The following is a 26,911-nucleotide window of genomic DNA, read 5'->3' on the forward strand; positions in this document are numbered from 1 at the left end:
ATAAAATTAAGATAAAAGAAAGAAAGGCTACCCTACAATCAGAAGTCTGGGCTGATTTAAGAGAGGCAGGAGAAAACAGGGATTACACAGAATTTTGTAGGATTATTAATAGGCCCTGTTTCCAGGACAGTAGTGCTCCGGTCCTTAGTACAAATATCCTCCCTCAGCAATGGGTGACTCATTTCGAGGGTCTTTATAACCACTCTAAAGACACAAAACAAGAAGGGGGCTGGGATAGCACACGGAGTTTGGAGATAGATTTCGCACTAACAGAGGTCATGAAGGCAATTCAAGGGTTGACACCGAACAAAGCTCCAGGGCCCGATGGTACACCCCCAGATTTATATCGAAGTAACATCGACCTGTGGGCGCCAATCTTGACGAGGGTGTTAAATGCGGCTATTAAATCAGGACTCCCGCGATCTTGGTCCACTGCACTAATTGTCCCTATTTTCAAGAAAGGGAATAGGGACAACCCTCAATGCTACAGACCGATATCGTTGATTGATGTATCAGCCAAAATACTTGGGCGGGTGGTCTTGAATCGTCTTATGACCTGGACAGAAGAGCATCACACAATAGCCGACACACAGTATGGGTTCAGAGCGGGAAAATCGACTAGTGACCAATGTCTAAATCTATACTTACTGGTTGCTAAGTACACTAAAGCAAGCAATGGTCCCATTTACATGGGTTTTATGGATCTGGCGGCGGCCTTTGAAGTTGTGAACAGGAACAAATTGTGGGCAATGATGAATAATTTGGGAATAGACCCGGGCCTTATAAACATTTTGAGAGAGTTGCATTGGAATACTACAGCTAGGGTCCGCTTTAGTACTGAGGGGGGGCGAACTGACCCATTTCCATGTACAAGTGGAGTAAGGCAAGGGTGTATCCTCGCTCCCTTTTTGTTCTCATTGTATATCAATGATCTAGAGACAAGCCTTATTGCTCAGACTGTAGACTGTCCCAAAGTAGGGAAGCGTCAAATTCCGGTACTTCTGTACGCGGATGACGCGATCCTGCTTGCACGAACACAACGAAGTCTACAACCGCTTATCGATGGATTTGTAAAATTCATTGACAATTTAGACCTGTCAGTGAATTTGAGCAAATCATTTACGATGGCTGCAGGCAAAAGGCCCATTAAGAAATGTGTGTTTAAAATAGGGACCCACACAATGGGGACTGTAAGTACTTTTTCCTATTTAGGCCTTTTATTTGATGGCGAGATCCAGTTTGATTCACTGATTGAGGAACGCTGTACTAAACTGGTCTCCTCAAATGGTGCAATATTAAATTTTGCTCACAGGTTGGGACGCTGGTCACCAGAACAAATAATGAGCCTATATAGCTCAATAAGTACCGCAAAGGCATTGTATGGAGCCGAGGTGTGGGGCTTTAGGGATGCTAAACATTTACAACAAGAGGAAGATACATTTCTCCGCAGAATCCTAAAGATCCCACAGTCTATATCAGCGGAAATTGTACATTCAGAACTTGGGATTCCATATATCACAGACCAGGTGAAGATTAGGCCGGTTATGGCTTGGCTCAGAATTTGGGCCAATTCTGAGGCGGAACTGAGCAGAGAAATTGTCACAGACTGTTTGCAAAGCGATAAGGGGATGCAAATCCCATGGCTGAAATATGTTAAAACAACACTAGAGGCTATAGATCAGCACACCCTTTTTAGCAATCCGTGTACAATTTCTATGACCAGGAAACCACAAATTAAAAAACTGCTGCTGGAAAAATTGGAAACGGTTAGAGCAGCCAAAGCATTAATATTAAAGCGTTCAGTAGCGACTTATTGCCTGGTTAAAAATGGGGAGGGCATGGAACCCTATTTATTTCTGATGTATAATCAGCAGGACAGGTTTTTGATGTGTCGTTTTAGGCTCAATTTGTTACCTACTATTTTATCTTATCCATCTGGTTTTACTGTAACTATTGAGCAGAAGGGTGCCTGCGGTTGCGACAATAAGTCTCCGCAGGACACCCTTCATTTTGTATTATTGTGTCCATTTTATCGTACCCCTCGGCGCATGTTCTTGGTTGATATTTTAAGAGATGGAAAATTTTGTCATGCTAAATCCGCATTACTGTTTCTCCAAAGAGCAAATGACATGCGCACTTTATGCTCAGTAATAAGCTTTTTAAAAGTAGCAGTAAGGTTAAGGAACACAAGAGATTAAGCAATTATGTATACAATATTATACCTCTCTTATATGAACTGTACCAGCTTGTTTGATGGTTGTTTTTATACTAATGAAGTTCAGAAATGTAATTATGTGTTTTTATAATACGTATTTTTATGATGATTTTTAACCATCGAAATAAAGATTAACTGACTGAGTGAAATGGGGATGCCTTTGGATTTATTGGCCCTAGTTATCAAGCTACATGAGGAAAATTTTGCACGTGTTCGCTGGGGTCTACAAGGGCAGGTTACAAACAAATTTACTGTGTCACGCGGGGTTAGACAGGGATGTGTCTTAGCGCCAACTCTCTTTTTGTTGTTTATCAACAGGGTGATGGAGTATTTTTCTACTTTTCCAACGGATGCTCCATCGTTTGATGGCACCAAAGTGCTGTTACTTATGTTTGCGGACGACACTCTCTTATTATCTAAAACCCAGACGGGATTGCAACAGGCATTGAATAAATTTGAAGAGTTTGGCTTCGACAATGATCTTCAGGTTAATGTCGACAAAACCAAATTTATGATCCTCTCCAAGAAAAAGCAAGTGGATGGTTTTGTAACTATGAATAATATTAAGTTAGCCCAGACTAATGTAATGACCTATTTAGGAATCACATTGGAGTCCAAATTAAAATGGAAACCCCAGATTGATGTTTTTCACTCAAGTTCGCCCAGTTGACAGGGTGCTTAATCAAAGAACAGCGATCGTCCTTGACCAAAAGGATAGGTCCTGCCCTTAAAATTTACAATTCTAGGATTAGCTCTGCAATCCTGTATGGAGCAGAACTATGGGGCTTCTCTGACCTATCCACGCTGGTTAAGGTTCAAAACAAATTCTTGAGGAATTTGATAGGTCTTCCTGGCTCTACCCCATTGAAGCCTCTTTTAATGGATTTGGGATGTTATTCCATTGAGGATGTGGCACGTTACAGGCCGCTGGCCCTTTGGCGGCGGATATGGATTACCCCAGAACTTGATCTATTTGCCAGGGCAATCCTGGATGTCAGATCAGTAGCAGGTTCAGGAAACATCCCATGGTTTAAGGAAGTTAGAACGTTCTTGGTGGATATGGGGATGAGTAACTTGTGGTTTGATCCTGTTAATAGCCAATTTCCCACAAAAAATGTATTTAAAGAAACATACTGGGCATTAGTGTGTCACAAATATATAATGAAGACTGAGGCTACTTCCCTGACTGGATTATTTTTCGAACACAAGATCGTCCCCCTTATGGAGGATTACTGGGACATTATCACTAGGTCTAGTGATCGTAAATTGTATCACCAATTCAGGGTTGGTAGCCTTCCAATCAAAACCTTCACTAAATCTTGGAACGGTTTGCAGGATGATGTTTGTAAATGGTGTATGGGCCAAAAAGAATCTATTGCCCATATATTTTTTGTATGTCCAGCCTACACTGCCCCACGTAATAAGTGGCTGAAACCTATTTGCCGGAATCTAGGCACACGTGTAGGTTCTGAAGCATTGAGAATTCTGAGAACTAACACCCAGGAACCCTTGGTTATAGCGGTTGCTAAATTTCTCGGTTGGATGTGGATTATTGGGGCTGGGAATATGCTAACAATAATAATCTAGGTTGGGGTCTTCCGGATTGCTGCTAATAGAGTTGTTTTCCTGTTCTCATTTTGATAATTGATGTCATAGAATTGACAATAATTGTGTGGTTTTAACTTACTGAGAATTTTTATTAACAAATTTTATTTTTATATTTGTTTTTAAATAAATCTGGATTTTATTGTATGGAAATATGTTTTATGAACAAACTGGATTACATTGTATGGTATTTTTAATTATGACTGATCGTCATTTTATTTGTTTTTTGTTATTGTTATGTCTTTTATGATGAAATATCGAAATAAAGACTAATGAAAGTGAAAGATATTCGCGTCGGTTTTCCGGCCGGATCACTATTTTCCCTACGGGTCGTTCGTACGGCTTGTATTCCGTACGTGTCGGTTGCAATTCACACGTGTTGCATCATACTGCACAGGTCGTACGGTGCTGGTCCGTGTCGGTCGGTGTTCGGTCCGGGTCCGTGTCGGTCAGTTCGTTTTGCGGCCGGAATCGGAATCGGCCCCTTAGTAGTGTGACAACTCACAACAATGTCCACAATAGGATCAATACACGACAAAGGATCCCCTTCAACCACACGGTGAGGAAAATCATACTTTGGATCAATACTCCCATCATTTTCACTCCTGACTACGGATATGACTGCAGAATCGGAATCTTCGTCAGACTCGACTGCACACACAGTTGGTTTCTTGAAACCCTTCTTCTTCAGGCAAACTTTTGCAAAATGACCCTTCTTCTTGCAATAATTGCACATTATGTTAATAGCAGGGCACCTGGATCTCTTGAGATGTGGGGAATTACCAGATTCAACTCGTTGATTCACAGGGTTATTAACATTGACTATGTTAACAACATCATTGAGTTTCTCATCCGATTGCTTCAATGAGAGCATTGAAATATCAATGCTTTTAGCCACTTTGATGGTCTCATCCAAGGATGGATCACCCATGCTCAATCATTTCTGCCTGATGTATTTATCTTTACATAGGCAGACAAACTGATCCCTGAAAAGTTGATCTGTGAAATTCTCAAATCTGCAATCAGCTGCAAGTCTGCGTAACGCAGAGATATAAAAGCCCCATCCTCTGATTCAGTATGATTTCTTTTGAAGATTTTATGCCTAAGTACCATAAGGCTGGGTTGTTTATTGAACCTGCATTTTAATTTTAAAACAGTCTCACGGTGCTCATTGATACCCTGTAGTTCCTCTTGTGACAATGGAGGTAAATGTTTGAAAGTAGATCTTCCTTCAAACCCTAGAGAGTGTGTAATAGACACTTTTTTCTTTCTGCAACTAATCTTGAAGCACTAATGGCACCCAAATATGTCTCTAAGGCATCATGCAAGATTTCCCACTTGACTGCAGGTTTTCCAGGTGAGTCTAAAAATCCAGGTGGAGGCCTAACAACTTGCATAATGCACATATCTTAACACACCAAAACTAGAGGAAGAATGATGATTACAAACAAATGCAAAAACGTCTGAGGAAAATCCAAGATGTTCTAAATAGTTAAAATAAAAGACTGTATATAAGTGTGTGCCTCACTATTTAACTATAAGTGTGCACAACAAAATTCATTAAAATGCGTGTGAGTCACAGCCCACTTTGGTTGGAGATATGGAGTGTGTGCATCACTGTTGTCTTGCAATTGTGCACAATGGAAAGAAATTAGAAAATCTGTGTGTCAAGATTTACCAAAAGGAAAGCAAATTAGTGATCATACTGTGTTAAATGTGTTTATGTTGTGCACATCACCGTGAACTTAGGTTTAATTGAGCACAGATTCCTTATGAAGAATATGGTATGGTGTGTGCATCACCGTAAATAAATCAGCACGCACGAAGATAGTCTACTTTCACAGTGTGAAGAAGCGTTGCAGCGGCGAATGCACTGTTCGGAAAGCCTTGTATCCAATGATGCTGAATAAGAGACTTCCCAACTATCAAAGATGGCCGTGGACATCGCCGTACCTTGTGATGTATTATATACGGACTTCCGAGCCTCAAAGCCATAAGCGCGAGCTGGACCAGAGTAGGAGAGCGGCTTGTGAGAAGAACAAAGGCACGAGGAGAGCGTCTTGTGAAAACGACAATGGCGTAAGGAGGAAGCGCGTGCTGCAGGATGGCAGTTAGGCGCAGATTCAAAGGTAAATGAATCTTGTTTAAAGTAGAGTGCCCCCAGAGCGCCAATGTGGCAGAGTCAAAGAGGTCCACCGTGTTGGTTGGAGCTGTCAGTGGAGTCGGACAGCACCGGCTCCAATCAACATAGTGGCAATTCTAACAGTTTCTAAGTAACCATACATTCTGGAATGACACAACACTAAGGGGCCGATTCCAATCTCACCAGGAAAGGCTCCGAACGTGATCCGGCCGTAAAAAGTATGAGCTGTATGCGTGTTCACCGCCCAACTCATACAGCTGTACAAGCAAGCAAGTACGATGCGAGAAATGCAAAATCACCAACCGAATCGTTTCCAGGTCCGAACCGCTCTGTACGCCTTGTCTGTACACAAACCGTGCAATGGAGGCGAATTCTGACCGAGTCAGTACAATGCACGCGTCGGACAGTCGGATCGAGCCGAAGTTTCCGGTTCACAAGATGACTGGGAAGCTGCCTTTGGGGGTCTGCGTCGGACCCCCTGTCACCAGCAGCCTTACGACTCGGTCACAGGGGGAGACCCAAGGGTCTCCCCAACACAGGCATGTACAGTGCGGATGGCACCAACATGCACCCACTGTAGGGGGCGCCCTTGTGCGAGACGTACCCATTCAGTCAATGGGAGCCCATATACGCGTCATACGACCGGCTCCCATTGACTTCAATGGGAGTCCGACTGAACCGGGTCCGGCAGCACGCGGCCGCATCGTACTTGCTCGGTCGGACTGCAGGAGTCTGGCTCGGTCGGAAAACACTCCGGATCCGGCTCGGTCGGAGAGCTTTCCGACCCAGATCGGAATCAGTCCCTAAAGGATCAAATATATACACAGCACAGTGAAATATACAGGATACTACTTACTTTGATCACAGTGCTCCTCGAAGTGTGAATGTGGCACATGGAGAAACTTTCTAACTCTGTGCAACTTTTTTTTCAACCACTTACCGACTCAGCAGTTTTCTAGTTGCCCCCTATTTCGTCTTGGTGCCCCCTCCGCCCTCAGAGTACTTTTTTATGGGACTGACACTGGGGCTTGATTTTTAAGTCATCAAGTGGTGGTGGTTGAGCGTCTCACCTGGGTGGCCTTTCAGTGGCCTAGTCATTGTTAAAAACATGAAGCCAGTAGGCTGTGGTTTATTCATTCAACCAGTGTGTATGTTGATTTTGCTTACAACATAAGGTCTAATGAGTTATCTTTATTTTTAAGGGTCTCATATTTAGAATGCCACCCGCTTTTATGTTTCTGCAAGCGCTTGTGTTTTCAGACGATCCTCATTGAGTTTTACAATCTCATTTGAACTGGGTATCATTGCCGCCTGTTATTCCACGGTATTTAGAACGTGACCTTCAGACACTTGTTACAGCAAACATGTACTATGTTTTGTGATGGAGGTAATTTAGGCCGTGCATATAATCTGTGCCAGGCATGCTTTCCGACTGGGCATATTAAGCCCACACACAGTTGCCCAGCTCTGTACTCACCAGGGAATAAACATTCAGGGATGAACAATTACTCTGCGCCACACTTCATTTCAGTACTGCCCGCACCTGTACCAGTACCACGCTCCCTACATCCGTCCCAGTTACCTTTTCACTGTTCTCTCATACTTTCCCCTCCCCCACCTTCACAGTTTTGCTCTGACATCCGCCACTCGTTCTCTCACACTCATGTCTCTAGTTATCTCTCACAACCACCTGCACCATGCATTCTTCTAATCCAGCTTTACCAGTTCACTCTCTCACCACTAACTCTACCCCTCTCCTCCTTACCTCGCTCTCCCCTATTGTTCCTTCTCATTCACATTACTCAGTAACTTACTCCGTGGACAGATAACAGTGGAAACAAATCACCCATAAAAAAATAAACAGGTTACCTCCACTGTTCGCTCTCGCTGGTGCAAAGACAGAATATCAACGAGGAAATATTGATTTACAGTAATATCGATTCAAGAATATCAATTGTTGAAAATATTGAGGTAAGTTTTTTAGATGTTAAAAATATCGAATTTGATGTAATATAAAAACATCGATTTTGTAAATGTAGTTGTAAATATTATCGATTTTTTTAAATATTATTATTAAATGAGTATTAGTAATTATATGTTTAATAGATTAAAAAATATATGTTAAATCATTTGTTTTGTGTTTTAGGAGCGGGATGTTGGGTTTATAGGGGATAAGGGTGGGGAGTAATTTAAAATTTCGGGGATTACATTTTAATTTTCTTATTTTAAATTTAATTTTAGGAGTGGGATGTTGGGTTTATAGAGGATAAGGGTGGGGAGTAATACAAAAATTGTTTTCAAATTTAAATATCTCAAATAAATTGGAGTGGGATATTGGGGTTGTAGGGGATATTTTGTAAAATAAATGTTTCATGAAATATTTTTGTAATTGAAATTTGATTTTTCAAGTATTTAAAATAAGTATTTGTGATATGTTGTATTTATAGTGGATATGTTTGTGGTGTATATAAAAATGTTTAATTAGGAATATTATTAAAAAAAAATGTACAGTACAAAAAACAATTTGTAAAATTTGAAAATGAAAATTTAAAAATTATTTTCTAGATATAAATATTTAATTTCTCCAAAAACAAATTGTTGATATTACATAAATATTTGAGTTCATTTTTCAAAAACATTTCTAAATTGTTTACAAAATAATTAATTTGTAATATGTTATCAATAATTTTGTAATTTTTAAATTTATTATAAAGTGAAATGCAGGAAAAATTATTATTATATTTATTAACCATTTGAAGTTGTACTAATTATTAATTATAATAAATTTTTTGGAGTTTATTTTGTTTTGGAGTTGGAATAGTAATTCAATTAGGTTTATTATCCAGCACTTTTCCTGAGTTTTGTTTGTTTTAGAGGTGGAATAGTAATTTAGGGGCTGATTAGGATGGCGGTCGGAAAAGGATTCCGGATGCCGTGGTAGTGGAAGAGTACCGTCCGCAGGTACCGCGGCAAAACCAGCGGTCAGATTAGGCTGCACTGCCTAAAACATCCTACCGCTGTGGTCAGATTCCAGGATATACCGCCGGAAAAGCTGAAAATCCGTCCGCAGCGGTCAGAATTGCTGTGGAAAGGTCCAAGACTGCCGTTTGCCCAGCGGTCCACAGTAGTGCTTCCGCCGTTCCCAAATGGCCGGATTCTCCGCTGCGGTGTGATGTTCTGTTTGAGGCATCGTGATTTGTCCGGCTTTTGTAACTGCATTCCACATGGCGGTCCCTCTCTATTGGCTCCATCTGCTACCGGTGTGGAACGAGCTTTCTGGCGGAACCTGGAACACCGCAGCAAACGGGAAATGGGCTATCTATGCCCATCGTAATATGGCGGACGCAAGGACTGTGGAAATATGGATTTTTCTGGTCAGTTATGTCCCCTATCTTGGACCCCAACGGTTCTATGTGCATGTCACAAGTACATGTATGTTCCCTCCAGTTCCAGTTATGAAGACGCAAATGCATGTGCGTCCACCGTCAACATGTCCTCTGTCAGATCCGCCATGAATAGGCCGGATATTCCATTCCTAAATATGAAAGGCCACCGGCTTTATATGGTTCACTTATGCCATTTTACAGTCCAGGCAAGTAGGCCCTGATTCTGTCATCAAAACTCCTCTTGCCTTCTGCCTCTGAAAGCTCCAGTCTGAGCCTGCATCTGTGACCATGAACTTTGTCTCATTCTCTGCGCGGCTCCCGAAGCCTGACATCAGCCTATTCTCTGCCAAGAACTGTATTTCACCTTCGAATTATCTGCTTCCCCCTCAGCCGATGCATTCCTGCCTAGTAGTTTAAGTAAAACATTCTTCCAGTTACCGAGCAAAAGGCCCGGCTTCTCTGTCCTCATGCAAGTAATTCATAGCCCTGTTACCATGGAATATTCCTACCCCCTCGCATTCAGTGTAGACACTTAGACGCTTGTACACGCACGCACAGTCAGTATAGAATAGATTCTGTCCGAGAGTCCTTCTTTTGTGGATAACATAGTTCTTTAAACATAGGATGTTAGATATGATTTGGGATTAGGTTGACTTGACCCCCCAGACTTTTTGTCTCCACATGTAGAGCTAAATGTCAAGTCCCCTTCACCCCCTAGTTACACGTCAATTACACGTCATGCTGCTGCGCGCGCATCTAGGCCAAGTATTATCTTATAGATCCACCTATGTATGACATCATAACCAATTATGTTCCTTTTTACTCCTTATTACACCCATTTTTGGTTACGCAGACAAATCGTCAATTTCCTTATCAAATGTTACGCCTACTGCATTCGCTTCATTGTAATGTATGTACTATAAAAGTTACTTCTTGTCAATAAAGTATGTACTTCACTTCCTGAACCCCCGTGGTGATGGAACTTGGAGCATCCGATTATAATCGATCACTGGAATAAAGCCCATTCCGAACCTCTAATATCACGGATTCTGCCTCTCATTTTACTGAGCTATTTTATAATGTTTCTGTATCAAATTCAGTCCAGGTAAAGGAATTTTATTTACCACATGATGGCGCCCGAACAGGGACACTTTCTCATCTCACGCGCCGGCGGTGAGTTGCAGGCCCGGTCTCCTGCCACAGCTGGACGGACAATTACGCGTACCAGCAGGATTTCCTGTATCTCCCTCCGGTCAAGCGGGGGCGACTGAGACTGCGATCAACACCCAGACGAGGCGGTGAGAAGTGCGAAGTATCCCGACCAGAGCCTAGCTGAGAGAGCAAGATCCGAGGTATACAGAGACCCACCAGTTCGAAGTCAAGCCCAGTTTCTGACGAGTCGAGTCGAGTCCAGTCCGGTTCAAGTTCAAGTTACCGAGGCCTTCCGTTTCCGAAGCTACCCGGTGAGTACCATTACTGGGGAGGCATTTTTGACGTGCACATAGGTTGTGCCGGTCAAGACGGGTTTGGGTACACAAATCCGGTCTGCACTGTTTTAGCAGTGTATCTGTACTGTTTAGCAGTATATCAAGTATTCCGAAGTATCTAGTTAGTGTCAAGAGTTATGCTTGGTGATTAGTTATGCAGACGATCATCATTGTTGTTTATTTTAAAGGTTAAAAAATGTTTAATGTTTAATGCTTAATGTGTTAAACGTCCTGCAGATTGTGGTATGAATGGTTGTTCATTATTGTGCTTTTGTATTAAGTATGTTCAAGATTAAGTATCAGATCAGTTGTCAATATGCCGCTCTTTTCGAAATTAAGACAGATCACTACTAGAAAAGGGGTACTCGAAGAAGCCGTCCCTATTCCTCCTAGGGATACTCCAGGGCACTTCATGTATCACAAACATGGCTTAGACGCTATATTATTTCTTGATTTATGGGTAGACTACACCAAGGGATTACCAGAAAGTCAGAGGTGGCCCGCAGCGGGGACCTGGGATGCAGAGTGCATCATGAAAGTCGAGGAAGAATTATGGAAAAGGAAAGTCAGACAGTCGCAGAAAGACGCCGTCGAGTTATGGCGTAAAGAATCTCATAGACGTACAGAAAAAGCACGTAGACAGGAAGAGAAGAGTAAAGAAAGTTCAAATAAAGTTCGAGAAAATCTATTAATTGAGGAAGGTATCCGAGTGAAATCAGAACAAGTAGACAGACAAAGAAATGCCCTTATGAATGGGATGTATCCCCTTCTGGCCGAAGGATTACCTAAGGCTACTCCAGAGATACCGAAAGACTTGCCACCCCCATTGTTCCCAATCAAGGTACATCCTAAGGGGCATCCTAGAACCGCAGAAGATGTTTTTCTTTCCTCATATTTAGATGACGCAGCTCCCGAGTATGCTAATTCCGACCCGCATAGACCGCATACCAGGGAGGTCTCACGCCAAGATCCAGCACCCGTATCCCTACAGCAACAAATCGAGTCACAAGTTCCGGCAAGCACATCTGTTTCTGCATCTGTTCCTACAGGTACTTCTATAGCTGTGTCCACACCTATAGTTGCTGTGTCACGTTCAACGAATCCTTTCACACCCGACACCCCAGATGGGGCCACGGGAGGTGCTACCAATATTTTTTCTACGCCACCTAGAATAAATAAACTTACTTTTCAAGAGTCAGCGCATTCACGTACACCCAAACTCGTAGGTACCCGTGCGCTTAAGGAACTTCTTATAGATTGTAGATATGACCCGGTGCCCGGTAAAGAGGACGAAATGACCCTGGCATCATTGCGTATCAGACGAGCCGCAGGGTATTTAGGGAAGTTACCAGGAATGACTGCGCATCTAGATAAAATATATCATTTTGTCCAAACAGGGCGAGATCCAGAATGTATTAACAGAGCTATGGAATACCAGAAAGTAGAGATACAGGGGGAACTGTTACGTTTCCTCATAAACTGTGTGATCAGAAATGTAGACCGACCGGGGGTAGACCCGGAAGCAATGCAAATTCTTACAAGATGGAGCCAGAATATATCAGAAGGGAGGCATGACAAGAAAAATTGTATAATAGCCATGTGCCGAAAGATCCGTAAAGAAATAGAACGCCTACACGAAGAGAGATTAGAGGCAGACGAGTTCGAACAAAGCGAGGAAGAAGGGTCAGGACTGCCCGCAGGACAGTCGGACACCATAGCCTATGTAGGTAGAGGAAGATCTTGTAATAGGAATCAGACTAGATGTCATACTGACTCAATACGTCCGATATGTCCAGATAATAACAGGAATTTCCAAATACCTATAATTAATATAAGGTCTAACGAGCATTCGTTCCAAACCGCCGACAAGCTACTCCGAGAACGAAGGGGTTATCATTTTCTCGATTCTATGGATGAACAAGATTTAGCCAGGGCAGCTGTCCATTGGGTGGACAGTCCCGGAAAATATAGTGATGATACAGTAGTACGCACATTTTTGAATCTCACCCCAGATGAACAGAGGTTAGCTGGGATCTATATGATTCAACAACTCATTATACTATATCGGAGTCAGCATTCGGACCCTGGTCCCTTACCTGACATATTGACTGAGTTGCTTACGAACAAATGGAGAGGTCCAGGTACTAAATTAATTAAAGAAATTCTAGAATCAAGAAAGCAGTATATTCTTTTTGTATGCTCAGAGCATGTTTCATTGCCTGTCAAGGAAAGAACCACGTATCACATGGATAGACAGAATCCCTTACGAGAAGTGCACCCAATAAAAGGTGAGGACAACGAGTTTAGGCGCGTATTTGTATATACGCCCATATCAAAAATAGAATTGTTACAAATGAAGAAAGTGGTACCCAGTCATGACAAGGATCCAGCGGGTTTTCACCGAGAAATTAAGGACATGTTACTCATGGGAGAGTATACCTATCCCGACATTATGACAATATTAAAGGTATTGATGCCTGCTGGCATTTATGAGAAACTCAAGGAAAAAGAGTGGGAGGTAGGAGACCAAAAGATAGAATGGTCAGTGTTAGAAGCGGAAGAAAGGGCCCGAACTGCAGGAGCAGGACTTGGGGATAAAACTAAAGCATTACCAGGTTTACTAGTACAGGTACTGCCACGTCTATTGACTACGAAAAAGGAAGATTGGGGTACAATTTCAGCCTGTAAGCAGAAGCAAGATGAAGACACTAGTGATTACTATGCCCGATTTGAAAAATGTTTTGGTATAAATAGTGGCATAAAAGCAAGTAGCGAATCGTACCCACATCTGTTTGTAACAAAATTAGTAGAAAATGCCCTGCCCCCAGTAAAGAATAGAGTATTAAAATTCGAGAGTACCTGGCAAGGTAACACTCCATCACAAATGTTACAAATGTTACAGTACCATCACAATAGAATTAGAGAAGAACAAGAACATGAACACAGACGTATGAAAGACACGAAAATGAAAATGCTAGTTTCCCAGACAGTACCAGCTGAAGGACATAAAAAGGGTATGACACATTCCGACTCAGCAGGATCTGTAAAAGGGACATGCAATTATTGTAAAAAGCCAGGTCATTACGTACACGATTGTCCAGTTTTAAAACATAATATCGCCATAGGTAAAACACAAGAAAGATCACGGCCACTCAGACAAGATCAGAATGAACAAGGAGCCATGCAGCATGCACAGGCCATGCCAGCCGCACAACAACCAATACAGTTTGTGCCGGCTGCACCACCGTTGCCTGCTGCTGCCACACAGACAACAACACGACAAATGTATCAGACCGCACAGTATGAATATCCTGAGTATCAGCGTTACGCATGAACTAGCCTAGAGAGGGAAGTTGACTTACCCCTTATCGAGATTCCTGTAGATCAAGAAGGACCTTATGTACATAGTGAATTATTAGGTCAAGATAGAAAATTTTTACTCGATACAGGGGCAAGTCGAACAACTATAAAACGTAGTGAAGTTCCAGGGGCACCCCTCTCAGGCTCTCAGAATATTTCCCTTGGTTTTTCAGGAAAACCTATTGTTAATGAAGTATCACAGCCTCTTCCACTTACGATAGGACCTCTGACCCGAACTACAGATTTATTGCTTACTAAATCATGTCCAGAAAACTTGTTAGGAATAAAAACGTTGAAAGCTCTAGGAGCCATAATATGTTGTTCTCCGGAAGGTGTAAGGTTGTTCTTACGTGATTTTAAAGGTCACTATGTGTCTAGAGACATGGATCCCCGACTGCAGACTTTACCTACACATCTATGGGCACAAGGCCCTACTGATGTTGGTTGCATGAATATTACACCATATCGAGTCACATTAAAGGCAGGAGTGGTGCTACCACGAATGCGACAATACAAGTTACCACCAGATGCTGTAGTGGCTTTACTTCAAATCATTGACGAGCTCATTGCCCAAGGAGTAGTTGTAGAAACAGACTCCAATGTATGTAATTCACCGATAATTCCGGTTCTGAAACGAACAGATCCTACAGCCCCGCCAGTATATCGATTGGTTATTGATCTGCGCGAGTTAAACAAATGCATTGTGCCACAATTTCCTGTGGTCCCAGATATCTCATCATTACTGACAGCTATTGATTTCGAAGCAACATTCTTTACTGTAATTGATCTCAAGAATGCCTTTTTCAGCGTCCCAATAGATCCGGAAAGCCAATATTTGTTCGGATTTAGTTTAAATGGGCGTAGCTTTAAATTCTCACGCGCACCTCAAGGATTTACAGAAAGCCCCAGCATCTATAGCCAAGCACTGAAACGAGAACTTGACAGTATCCACATGCCAGTTAACACTGCCTTGCTTCAATATGTCGATGATCTGCTGATCACCGCGAGAAGCGAACCGGAATGTGAAAAAGCATCACTGACAGTTTTAAAATTTCTAGCCGAAAAGGGGCACAAGGTGTCCCCTTCTAAGCTGCAATTCTGTGTCCAGCGAGTTGTTTATCTTGGACACTCGCTGTCCAAGGAGGGAAGGCAGCTTACACCCGACCGCATTCAGTTAATAGCTAACATGTCAATACCCAAGACACAAAAGGAAGTACGAGCTTTCATAGGCCTCACTTCATATTGCAGGCAGTGGATCCCTCAGTATGCATTTCTAGCAAAACCACTCATTCAGTTAACCACACAGGAGGCAGCCACATCGACTGTTCTCCCTTGGACTCAGGAACATACACAAGCTTTTGAAAGCCTAAAGAAAGCTTTATGTCAAGCACCTGTCTTAGCAACACCATGTTACAGAAAACAGTTTACACTCTTTGTTACAGAACGCGAAGGTACTGCCTTGTCAGTACTCACACAGGAACAAGCAGGAGCACACAAACCATGTGCTTATTTTTCTAGTACATTAGATCCCGTAGCTCAGGCTTTGCCTGCATGCCTAAAATCAGTAGCAGCGACAGCTTTAGCAATCAGACAAAGCGATGCTATAGTGTTAGGACATCCATTGACGGTTCAAGTACCACACGCAGTAGAGGTTCTTGTAAATAGAACGCAAACACAACACTTGACTATAGCGCGACTTACAGGGTACGAACTTACATTGTTTCAGCCACATATAGAAATCAGACGCTGTAACACATTGAATCCTGCCACACTTTTGCCAGTAACCGGAACAGACCCACTAGCCCATGACTGTATTGAAGTTATTACAATAAAGACAAAACCCAGACAAGACTTAACCGATGTCCCATTGCCAGATCCAGACCTAACATTGTATGTAGATGGTTCATGTATGAGAACCAGTACAGGAGAGTTAGTGGCCGCTTACGCAGTCACAACAGATACTGAAGTCATTGAAACTAATCGTATAAATACTTTGTCAGCTCAAGCCGCAGAGCTTATCGCTCTGACACAAGCCTGTATTCAAGCCACAAATAAAAAAGTCAACATATACACTGATTCACGTTATGCATTCGGAGTTGTACATGACTTCGGCGTGCTGTGGCGAGAGAGAGGTTATTTAACTTCCCACGGTGCCCACATTCAGCACGGACCCCTCATTCATGCCTTATTAGATGCAATACATCTACCCACTGCAATATCAATTATGAAATGTAAGGCTCATACGAAGGTTACTGATATCATTTCCCAAGGCAATGATCTAGCCGACAGAACAGCTAAACAGACTGCTCAAACTCAAACCCCCGACATGACAAAGACAATAGTCCCGACACCGACACATTGTATGACAGTTAAAGATCCTACTCTTGACGTAATTGACATACAGACACATGCTACACCAGACGAAATAAAGAAATGGACTGAATTAGGAGGGATTCAAACGGACCAAGGATGGATGATGAAGGAAAAGTCTGTGTGGTTCCTTCCTGATTCAATGGTCCAAGTTATAATTAACACTATACATAGTCCAGCACATCTAGGAGAAAAAGCTATGCTAGACAGCATTCAACACATTTGGTTCAATAAACATTTACGAGCAGCAGCCAAACAAAAGGTCCGTACCTGTATGATCTGTTGTCAGTTCAACCCAGGAAAAAGCGTTCCCGTAGAACAGGGTGGATTTCATCCTCCTAATCACCCTTTTGAAGTCCTACAGATGGACTATATCCAGATGGAACGATGTCGAGGATTCAAATATGTTCTCGTAGTTGTCTGCGCTCTGTCCCGCTGGACAGAGGCATACCCGGTTTCAGATTACACTGCCCCGACTACTGCCAAACAGTTGGTTCAAGAATTCTTCCCACGATACGGTTTACCACGTGTTGTTCACTCAGATAACGGCCAGCCGTTCTCATCCGAATTAATGAAACATGTTTCACTTCTGTTAGGTTATCAGTGGAAATTCCACTGTGTCCGACACCCCGAGGCAGCAGGTCTCGTAGAAAGACATAACCAGATACTGAAAATCAGAATGTCCAAAATATGCAGAGAGAAAGGTGTCGACTGGGTAGTAGCGTTACCCGTTGCACTCTTTTACATGAGAATGGTAGCACACTCACGAACAGGGCTATCCCCGTATGAGGTGATCTTCGGCAGATCACCAAATATGTGGGGGACGCCTATACCACGCAAAATAACTGATGTTGACTGTAATATGCTGACAGATTACTTGGCTTCCTTGATGTCTGCACTACAATCTTGTCGTTCACAGGTAGCTGCAGCCTTTCCCGACAACACTGAGGTGAAACCCCATGACGTAGTTCCGGGTGATCTCGTCTGTGTGAGGAATTTCGACCGAAAGACTCAGCTGGAGCCCAGGTGGAAATCACCCAAGTTGGTCCTGCTGACCACAAGGACAGCCGTAAAGATCGAGGGCCGCAAGGGCTGGATTCATTCAAGTCATATCAAGAAATTTCATGGACTATCCTCGGATATAGACATTGTGCCCTGCACTCCCTCACAGACTGATACAAAACTTCCTTTTGTTGAACCGAATAACTCTGAAAACTACAAACTAAAGCTTAGGCCCAACAAGTCGAGCAATTTGATTGTTTAAGTCCTCTCCAAGGTGAAGCGGTTGAATTGTCTCTGACATGTATCCCTTGGACCTGAGTAGAGAAAATACCCGGAAAATGTTGAAACGACAGGCGTATTGTAAATCACTGCGTAGCCACTGCATAGTGACATTATTAATTTTGTTTTTCTTGAGTCTTTTAATAATTACTGCAAGTATATTGTTGCACATATATTACCCTATTTCTAGACATGTTTATAATGTTACTGCTGAACATTCCTTTAGTGACTTACCTCCACATGAATTGTCTTATAGACTTGCGCTGCGCAATAACACTTTCATTAGTATGTTACATCATTCCCATCAGACTAGTAATGCCACCAATTGTTGGGTGTGTGGCCGACTCCCTCCCTATCAGAATTATGAAGGAGTCCTGCCTTTCTTTCCACATCCATTTACACATAATGGCTCCTGTGGAGCATGGTTCAGTTTAATCAATTCCATAGACTCAGACACAGCAGTTTACCAAGATCATTGGGTATGGGGAAACCTGAACCTAGTTTTACTCAAGGTCTGCTACCCTGACAAGGAGGGTCGCCCCAAAAGAACAGGAACTGATCTAGAAAATGAAGTATATGGATTAGGTAATTTTACACCTAATCTCATGATTCTAAATGTCGTATCCGAAGTTGAACTAGTCTTACCCACCATGTCAGTATTCCCAGCGAAGGGTGAATTGTGTGTAAGAAAGGTTGGTTCCATACATATGGGCCATAGTAAATGCACTACTATAGTAGAATTCAGTGATCAAGGCAAATCTTCATTTAGAGCTTCTCGCCATTCCTACTTTATATGTGGCCAGACTGCATATATGCGTCTACCTCTAGATTGGGATGGTACCTGCTACATTGCATTCCTTTTGCCACCTGTTTTCCTAGCTCCTCCTGATTATTACAGAAATATTCATTTAGTACACAACAGAGAGCGGAGAGATCTCCCCATTGTCGATTACACTGAGACGGCATGGGACAAGTATGTAGATTTTAATAAAGGCATCTTTCCCTATATAGGTACCGTTACTAATAGTAAGCTGATACGTAGATTAACTAGAACCCTTGAAGCAGTAGTGAATGAGACTATTTCCGCCTTAGGCAATCTAACAGAAGAGCAGTCTGCTATGCGGATTGTTGTACTTCAAAATCGTCTTGTCCTTGACGTCATCCTGGCTGATAGGGGCGGAGCTTGTAGGGTCATCGGATCAAGCTGCTGCGTATTCATACCAGAAAATTCGCCATCTGTATATAAAGCCATCACTCGCCTTCATAAGATTGTAAGCCAGATACACCAGAACCCAGGCACTTGGACTTGGTCCAGTTGGTTTTGGAATGTGATATCAGCCTGGGGATGGAGAGTTTTATCCTTCCTAGGTATTGGCCTTCTCATACTATTCAGTTGCTGTCTATGTCTACAATGTGGACCAGCGATCTGTGGTCTGTGTGCCACATCGCGTATTCCACCACCAAGATTTCATTCGTCACGGAAGAAGAAAGAAGAACAAATGATGCTATATGAACAGATCAATGGATTGATGAAGATTGATATCTCTTGACGGGCAAGTAGGGGACAAGGAGGGAATGTGGAAATATGGATTTTTCTGGTCAGTTATGTCCCCTATCTTGGACCCCAACGGTTCTATGTGCATGTCACAAGTACATGTATGTTCCCTCCAGTTCCAGTTATGAAGACGCAAATGCATGTGCGTCCACCGTCAACATGTCCTCTGTCAGATCCGCCATGAATAGGCCGGATATTCCATTCCTAAATATGAAAGGCCACCGGCTTTATATGGTTCACTTATGCCATTTTACAGTCCAGGCAAGTAGGCCCTGATTCTGTCATCAAAACTCCTCTTGCCTTCTGCCTCTGAAAGCTCCAGTCTGAGCCTGCATCTGTGACCATGAACTTTGTCTCATTCTCTGCGCGGCTCCCGAAGCCTGACATCAGCCTATTCTCTGCCAAGAACTGTATTTCACCTTCGAATTATCTGCTTCCCCCTCAGCCGATGCATTCCTGCCTAGTAGTTTAAGTAAAACATTCTTCCAGTTACCGAGCAAAAGGCCCGGCTTCTCTGTCCTCATGCAAGTAATTCATAGCCCTGTTACCATGGAATATTCCTACCCCCTCGCATTCAGTGTAGACACTTAGACGCTTGTACACGCACGCACAGTCAGTATAGAATAGATTCTGTCCGAGAGTCCTTCTTTTGTGGATAACATAGTTCTTTAAACATAGGATGTTAGATATGATTTGGGATTAGGTTGACTTGACCCCCCAGACTTTTTGTCTCCACATGTAGAGCTAAATGTCAAGTCCCCTTCACCCCCTAGTTACACGTCAATTACACGTCATGCTGCTGCGCGCGCATCTAGGCCAAGTATTATCTTATAGATCCACCTATGTATGACATCATAACCAATTATGTTCCTTTTTACTCCTTATTACACCCATTTTTGGTTACGCAGACAAATCGTCAATTTCCTTATCAAATGTTACGCCTACTGCATTCGCTTCATTGTAATGTATGTACTATAAAAGTTACTTCTTGTCAATAAAGTATGTACTTCACTTCCTGAACCCCCGTGGTGATGGAACTTGGAGCATCCGATTATAATCGATCACTGGAATAAAGCCCATTCCGAACCTCTAATATCACGGATTCTGCCTCTCATTTTACTGAGCTATTTTATAATGTTTCTGTATCAAATTCAGTCCAGGTAAAGGAATTTTATTTACCACAGGACTGCCGATGGAGTGCTGAAAAGGGCATTTTCCGCCACCACCAGCACCGCGGATGTGCCTATGACCGCCATCATAATCAGCCCCTTAATTAGGTTTATTATCAAGCACTTTCTCTGAGTATTGTTGGTTTTGGAGTTAGAATAGTTATTTAATTAGGTTTATTATCTAAACCTTTCCCTGAGTTTTGTTGGTATTGGAGTTGGAATAGTAATTTAGTTAAGTTTATTATCCAGCACTTTCCCTGAGTTTTGTTTGATTTGGAGTTGGAAGAGTAATTTAATTAGGTTTATTATCCAGCACTTTCTCTGAGTATTGTTGGTTTTGGAGTTGGAATAGTAATTTAATTAGGTTTATTATCCAGCACTTTCTCTGAGTTTTGTTTGTTTCCGAGTTGGAATGGTAATTTAATTAGGTTTATTATCCAGCACTTTCCCTGAATTTTGTTGGTTTTTGGAGTTGGAACAGTAATTTAATTAGGTTTGTTATCCAGTACAGTCCCTGAGTATTGTTGGTTTTGGAGTTGGAATAGTAATTTAATTAGGTTTATTATCCAGCACTTTCCTTGAGTTTTGTTGGTTTTGGCATTAGGCATAGAAATGTATTATTGGTTATTAGTTATTTTATTTTTTATTTACATTTACAAAAGAAAGGAGATGTATGTTAGTTGTTCTTATAAAAATTGTATTGATTACATCCGTTTTCTTTATATTTTACAGTATATTTGTTCTTATTTGTATTAGTTTTACATTTTCTCACAATATTAAAAACATTATCCAGGTATTTTGATGTAGTCCACAATTTATTACAAAGTATAATATATTTTTTATATCCATTTCTTTGTAGAGTTGGAAAATTAACAATATTTATTAATGTATATTTTTCATGCAGAATTGTAAAATTAACAATGTTTTCCAATATAAATTTTTCATGTAAAATTGTTAAATTAGAAATGTTTTTTCACGTACGTTTTTAATGTAGAATTGGAAAATGAACAATATTTTTAATTTACACATATTTTTACAACATAATTGAACTTTTGTACTTTTTTTGAAGTATAGTCATGTATTAGGAAAGTTAAAATATTTATAGTTTATGATAAACAATGTAATTTTCACTGTTCATTAATTTTTATCATAAAAAGTAAACATTTGTATTTGTTTTTGTAATATATTTTATATAATTATATCGTTTAATACACTTATATAAAATGTATTTTACATATTTTGGGGAGATTTTATAATTTAGTATATTGAATATTATTTTTATTAAAATAATATTTAATATATTAAATAATTTACAAATATACATCTTTACATATATTTTTTATAGTACACATTGTAATATTTTTGGTACTTTAAATACATGAAATATACATTTATTTTAACAGATTAGCATCAATCCCAAGAGCGGCAATAGAGTACTGAAATTAAGACAAAGGGAGTCCAAGTACATCGTGGACTTCCAGACCAAGGTACCGGGCGGTCTGAATCAGGATGAGGAATTGGCAATACATCTTAGAGAATATTAGATGACTTTGACTATTCCCCTCATGGGATGCTGCCTTGGGTCTCCTTAGTATACAATGGTTGTAATATATCTGCGATATATATTTTTTAATGTGCAATTTATGAATCTTCCTCCTCTCATGTGGCAGATCTGTGCATTTGAGACTACTATTAAGTTGCATGTGTGTTATATTTTCTTTTTATATTTCTTTTTCTCTTTTTTTTCCACAGGAGCAAAGAAATGATGGCTCGATTTAAAATCAGAGTGTTCCCTAATTGGGTGTTACACAAAGCCAAAAAGAGAGCAGATGCAGTGCCCAGATCTCTTACCATAATTGACAAGGAGCGTGAATCCCCTGACAGTGGTGATGACAACACCCGTTTGATCTTGACCTACAACGCTTATTCTAATGGTATTAGAAGAATCTTGGCAAAAAATTGGGACATTCTCAAATGTGACCACACAATTGGTGACCACATTTCGGATAGGCCCAATATAACTTACAGGAAAGGCAGGAGCATCAGGGATATGTTGGTTCACAGCGATGTCACCATCTATCCCAACAGACATGAACATGGTCTGAAGGGATTCTTTCCCTGCGGGCATTGCAAAGCATGCAAAAACAGCATTTTTGTCAAAAGTATCTCTTACAATGGTGTCACCAAAGAAATTGCACAATTCCTCACCTGCAGTACCACCTTCGTCATTTATTTTATCGAGTGCCCATGCAAACTTTGGTACATAGGAAGTACCACTCTGTTGGCCAAGAAACGGGTACTAGAACACTATCGAGCTATCATACATAATGACGAGAAGTAGCCAGTGGCCCATCACTTTAGGGACATACATTTCTCTAATCCAGCCCTTTTGAGATTTTTCATTCTTGAACAGATTACCATCAATCCCAGGGGCGGCAATAGAGTACTGAAATTAAGACAAAGGGAGTCCAAGTACATTGTGGACTTCCAGACCAAGGTACCGGGCGGTCTGAATCAGGATGAGGAATTGGCAATACATCTTAGAGAATATTAGATGACTTTGACTATTCCCCTCATGGGATGCTGCCTTGGGTCTCCTTAGTATACAATGGTTGTAATATATCTGCGATATATATTTTTTAATGTGCAATTTATGAATCTTCCTCCTCTCATGTGGCAGATCTGTGCATTTGAGACTACTATTAAGTTGCATGTGTTTTATATATTTTTTTTATATTTCTTTTTCTCTTTTTTTTCCACAGGAGGATAGGAAGGGGCCCAGACACTGGCACGTACAACTCACGGGCAACCTACCCTTTTCCCCTTTTCTTCACAGAGCACCATGACTGGTTGTCTTCTGAGAGCACGTATGAATCTGAACTTATATGCCACTTATCAGTACTAAATGGCACTTGCCGTGAAGCTCAACCCAAAGTTTCACTTAGATTTCGATTTAGATCGTTTTTATGACCAGCACATGTTAACTTTATTCATCATTGGTCGAGTACTCTTAATTTCTCTATACATTGGCATCTAATCAAGAACACCGTGTTATCCATATGTTTTTGACTGTGTATGGGGGCACTTGCCAAACATACGGTGTTCTATTAACGTGTATGTTGACTGTGACATCACAAGATCAACAAATGAAAATTGTATTCGCAACTCAACAAATGCACACTTGGGTGCCGATTCCAATCCGGTAAAAATTATCCCCGTACGACTCGTATCCGGTCTTTTTACCGTACGAATCGTACAAGTGCCGTACAAACTGCCAAGTGCGATTCGCATGGGAAAAAGTCCATACGAATCGCATTGGGAATATTTCCCCACACGTCCTCGGGTCGGAAAATGTGTCCGACACGTCCACGGACGATTTACCGTACAAATGTGAAAAGTGAAGTCCGACCGCGCAAGTACGATCCGTCCCGTGCGTCCGATGTTACAACCGTATGGAAAAAACACCGTCTGCACCGAACTCCCATAGCAACCATGGAGACATGTGCCCACATACGTGCCGAACACCCCCCCAGCCCCCGTATGTGCACGCCGAACCACCCCCCCAGCCCCCGTATGTACGCACCGAACCACCACCCCCAGCCCCCGTATGTACGCGCCGAACCACCCCCCCAGCCCTCGAATGTACGCGCCGAACCCACACCCACGTATGTATGGAGCATACCCCCACCCCAACAGCGTATGTACACACCGTACCCCCACCCGCGTATGTATGGAGCGTACCCCCACCCCAACAGTGTATGTACGGACCGTACCCTCACCCGCGTATGTATGGAGCGTACCCCCACCCCAACAGTGTATGTATGCACTGTCACACCACCCCCGTATGTATGGGGCGTACCCCCACCCCAACAGTGTACGTACGGACCGTAACACCACACCTTCCGTATGTATGGAGCGTACCCCCCCACCCCAACAGTGTACGTACAGACCATAACACCACCCCCGTATGTATGGAGCGTACCCCCCACCCCAAGAGTGTACGTACGGACCGTACCACCCCCCCTATGTATGGAGCGTACCCCCCACCCCAACAGTGTATGTACGGACCGTAACACCACCCCCGTATGTATGGAGCGTACCCCCCACCCCAACAGTGTACGTACGGACCGTACCCCCACCCGCGTATGCATGGAGCGTACCCCCACCCCAACAGTGTATGTACGCACCGTACCCCCACCCGCGTATGTATGGAGCGTACCCCCACCCCAACAGTGTATGTACGGACCGTACCCTCACCCACGTATGTATGGAGCGTACACCCACCCCAACAGTGTATGTACGCACCGTACCCCCACCCGCGTATGTATGGAGCGTACCCCCACCCCAACAGTGTATGTATGGACCGTACCCTCATCCGCGTATGTATGGAGCGTACCCCCACCCCACCAGTGTAAGTACAGAGCGCACCCCAGGCCCCAACACCAGCACCCTCACCCAACATGGCACATGTACGAGTCATACCAAGCCAGAGACAAGGACAGCACTGTACAACAAAATGGCCGATGTACGCACCGTACAGACGCTAAAAACACACGTACACAACCAGGACAAAGCAAAACAACACAAGAAGACTCCATTTGAATCGCACAAAGCCACAAAACATGTCCAACAAGCACAAATACAACCTATTCACTGACCTGCAACTGCCAAACTCCCAAACAGAGGCCCAAAACACAACCACTCCTTATAACACACCCACCCAAAGTTCAAACACAGCCACACCCACCAATGGACCAATAAAAAGGCCCAACACACACAAACCATGATCCTTTGCAACAGACCCACTGCTGCCAGACCACACAGAGAAACAGCTGCACCATACTACAACCTCCACTACACCTTACACCTGCACACCTTCACACAACCACCTTCACAAACACCCCCTCATCACATTCACACACACACATGCACAACCACACCCACACACCCACAACCATCCCCACCCACACCCCCCACAACCATCCACACCCACACCCCTCACCATGCCCACTAACAAGAATCCAAAGTTCACTAGCCGAGAGTTGGAGGTCCTTGTTGACGAAATCATCAGAGTCGAGCCACACCTCTTTGGAACATTGGTCAGACAGACCAGCATTTCCGAAAAATCAGCCATGTGGCAGACGATTGTCGATGCTGTGAATGCTGTTGGGTCCACCAGAAGGACCAGGCATGAATGCCAAGCCAGGTGGTAAGATCTGCGGAGGAGGGTCCGAGCCAAAATGACCGAGGAACACAACCAGGCCAACACCACTGGAGGAGGGCCGCCCCGCAGACACGTACAATACCATCCCTGGGAGGAGAAGGTGATGGCCACGCTGCCGGTGGTGGGAGTGGAGGGAGTAGAAGGACTCCGAGAGCCTGGTGAGTACACAAACAACTCACATCACATGGGGGGAACGTCATCCACAACCAAACTCACAATCATGCACACAACCACCCCAAAGCTATCGCATGACTCAACCACACTCCATAAACACGCACATGCCACTAGCGCCACCATGCCCCATGCACCCAGCTAGACAATGCCAAGTCACAGACCACAGAAAACACCAACACAAGACACGGTAACCCGGATGGCGGGAGTGTAGGCCTCAAAAATCACATAGTGCAACTCAGAAGCAGACAACTATGCCCTCAGCCCATAGGGCCTAGGTCTCAGCCAGACAAACAGTGTGTCCCCACACAGGAAAGACTTGCCTGCAAATGGCGGACGCCTTGCATGAAGACATGGGGGTGAAGGCACTTTTTGCACATGACAGCAGCTAATGAACAGCCAACACTGTGAAAGAGTGGCAGCACACACCACCACAGCAGCAGCGCAAACACAGTCACTACACCCAATGGGTGCCTGGAGATCAGAAACAAACTCACATGAACAAGCCAAGGGCCATTCAAAGACCTGCAAACTGTGTGTGCCTAGGAAGCTGGGCTGAGGTGACAGAGGGTGACAGACAGAGGGAGGGAGAGGGGGACAGAGAGGGAGGGAGACACAGGGAGACGGACAGAGGGAGGAGGCTGGCACAGGGAGGGAGGGAGAGGGGGACAGAGAGGGAGGGAGACACAGGGAGACGGACAGAGGGAGGAGGCTGACACAGGGAGGGAGGGAGAGGGGGACAGAGAGGGAGGGAGACACAGGGAGACGGACAAAGGGAGGAGGCTGACACAGGGAGGGAGGGAGAGGGGGACAGAGAGGGAGGGAGACACAGGGAGACGGACAGAGGGAGGAGGCTGACATAGGGAGGGAGGGAGGGAGAGGGGGACAGAGAGGGAGGGAGACACAGGGAGACGGACAGAGGGAGGAGGCTGACACAGGGAGGGA

The 26,911-nt window shown here is 43.1% G+C and overlaps 1 protein-coding gene across 2 annotated transcripts in view; it reads left to right on the forward strand.

Moving 5' to 3' along the window:
* Positions 1-26,911, forward strand: part of LOC146863360 (uncharacterized) — a 219,433-nt gene that overhangs the window by 60,370 nt on the left and 132,152 nt on the right. Inside the window, exon 2 of one of the 2 annotated variants that reach the window (XM_085643360.1) lies at positions 23,334-23,438. The exons of the other annotated variant lie outside the window; for it this stretch is intronic. Within the exon in view, the coding sequence (XP_085499486.1) occupies positions 23,334-23,438 (105 nt within the window). The remainder of the gene's footprint in view (positions 1-23,333; positions 23,439-26,911) is intronic. 2 annotated transcript variants of the gene reach the window in all.

Source organism: Triturus cristatus, chromosome 2_2 (genome assembly GCF_964204655.1).
Source record: "Triturus cristatus chromosome 2_2, aTriCri1.1, whole genome shotgun sequence".
Lineage (NCBI taxonomy): Eukaryota > Metazoa > Chordata > Amphibia > Caudata > Salamandridae > Triturus > Triturus cristatus.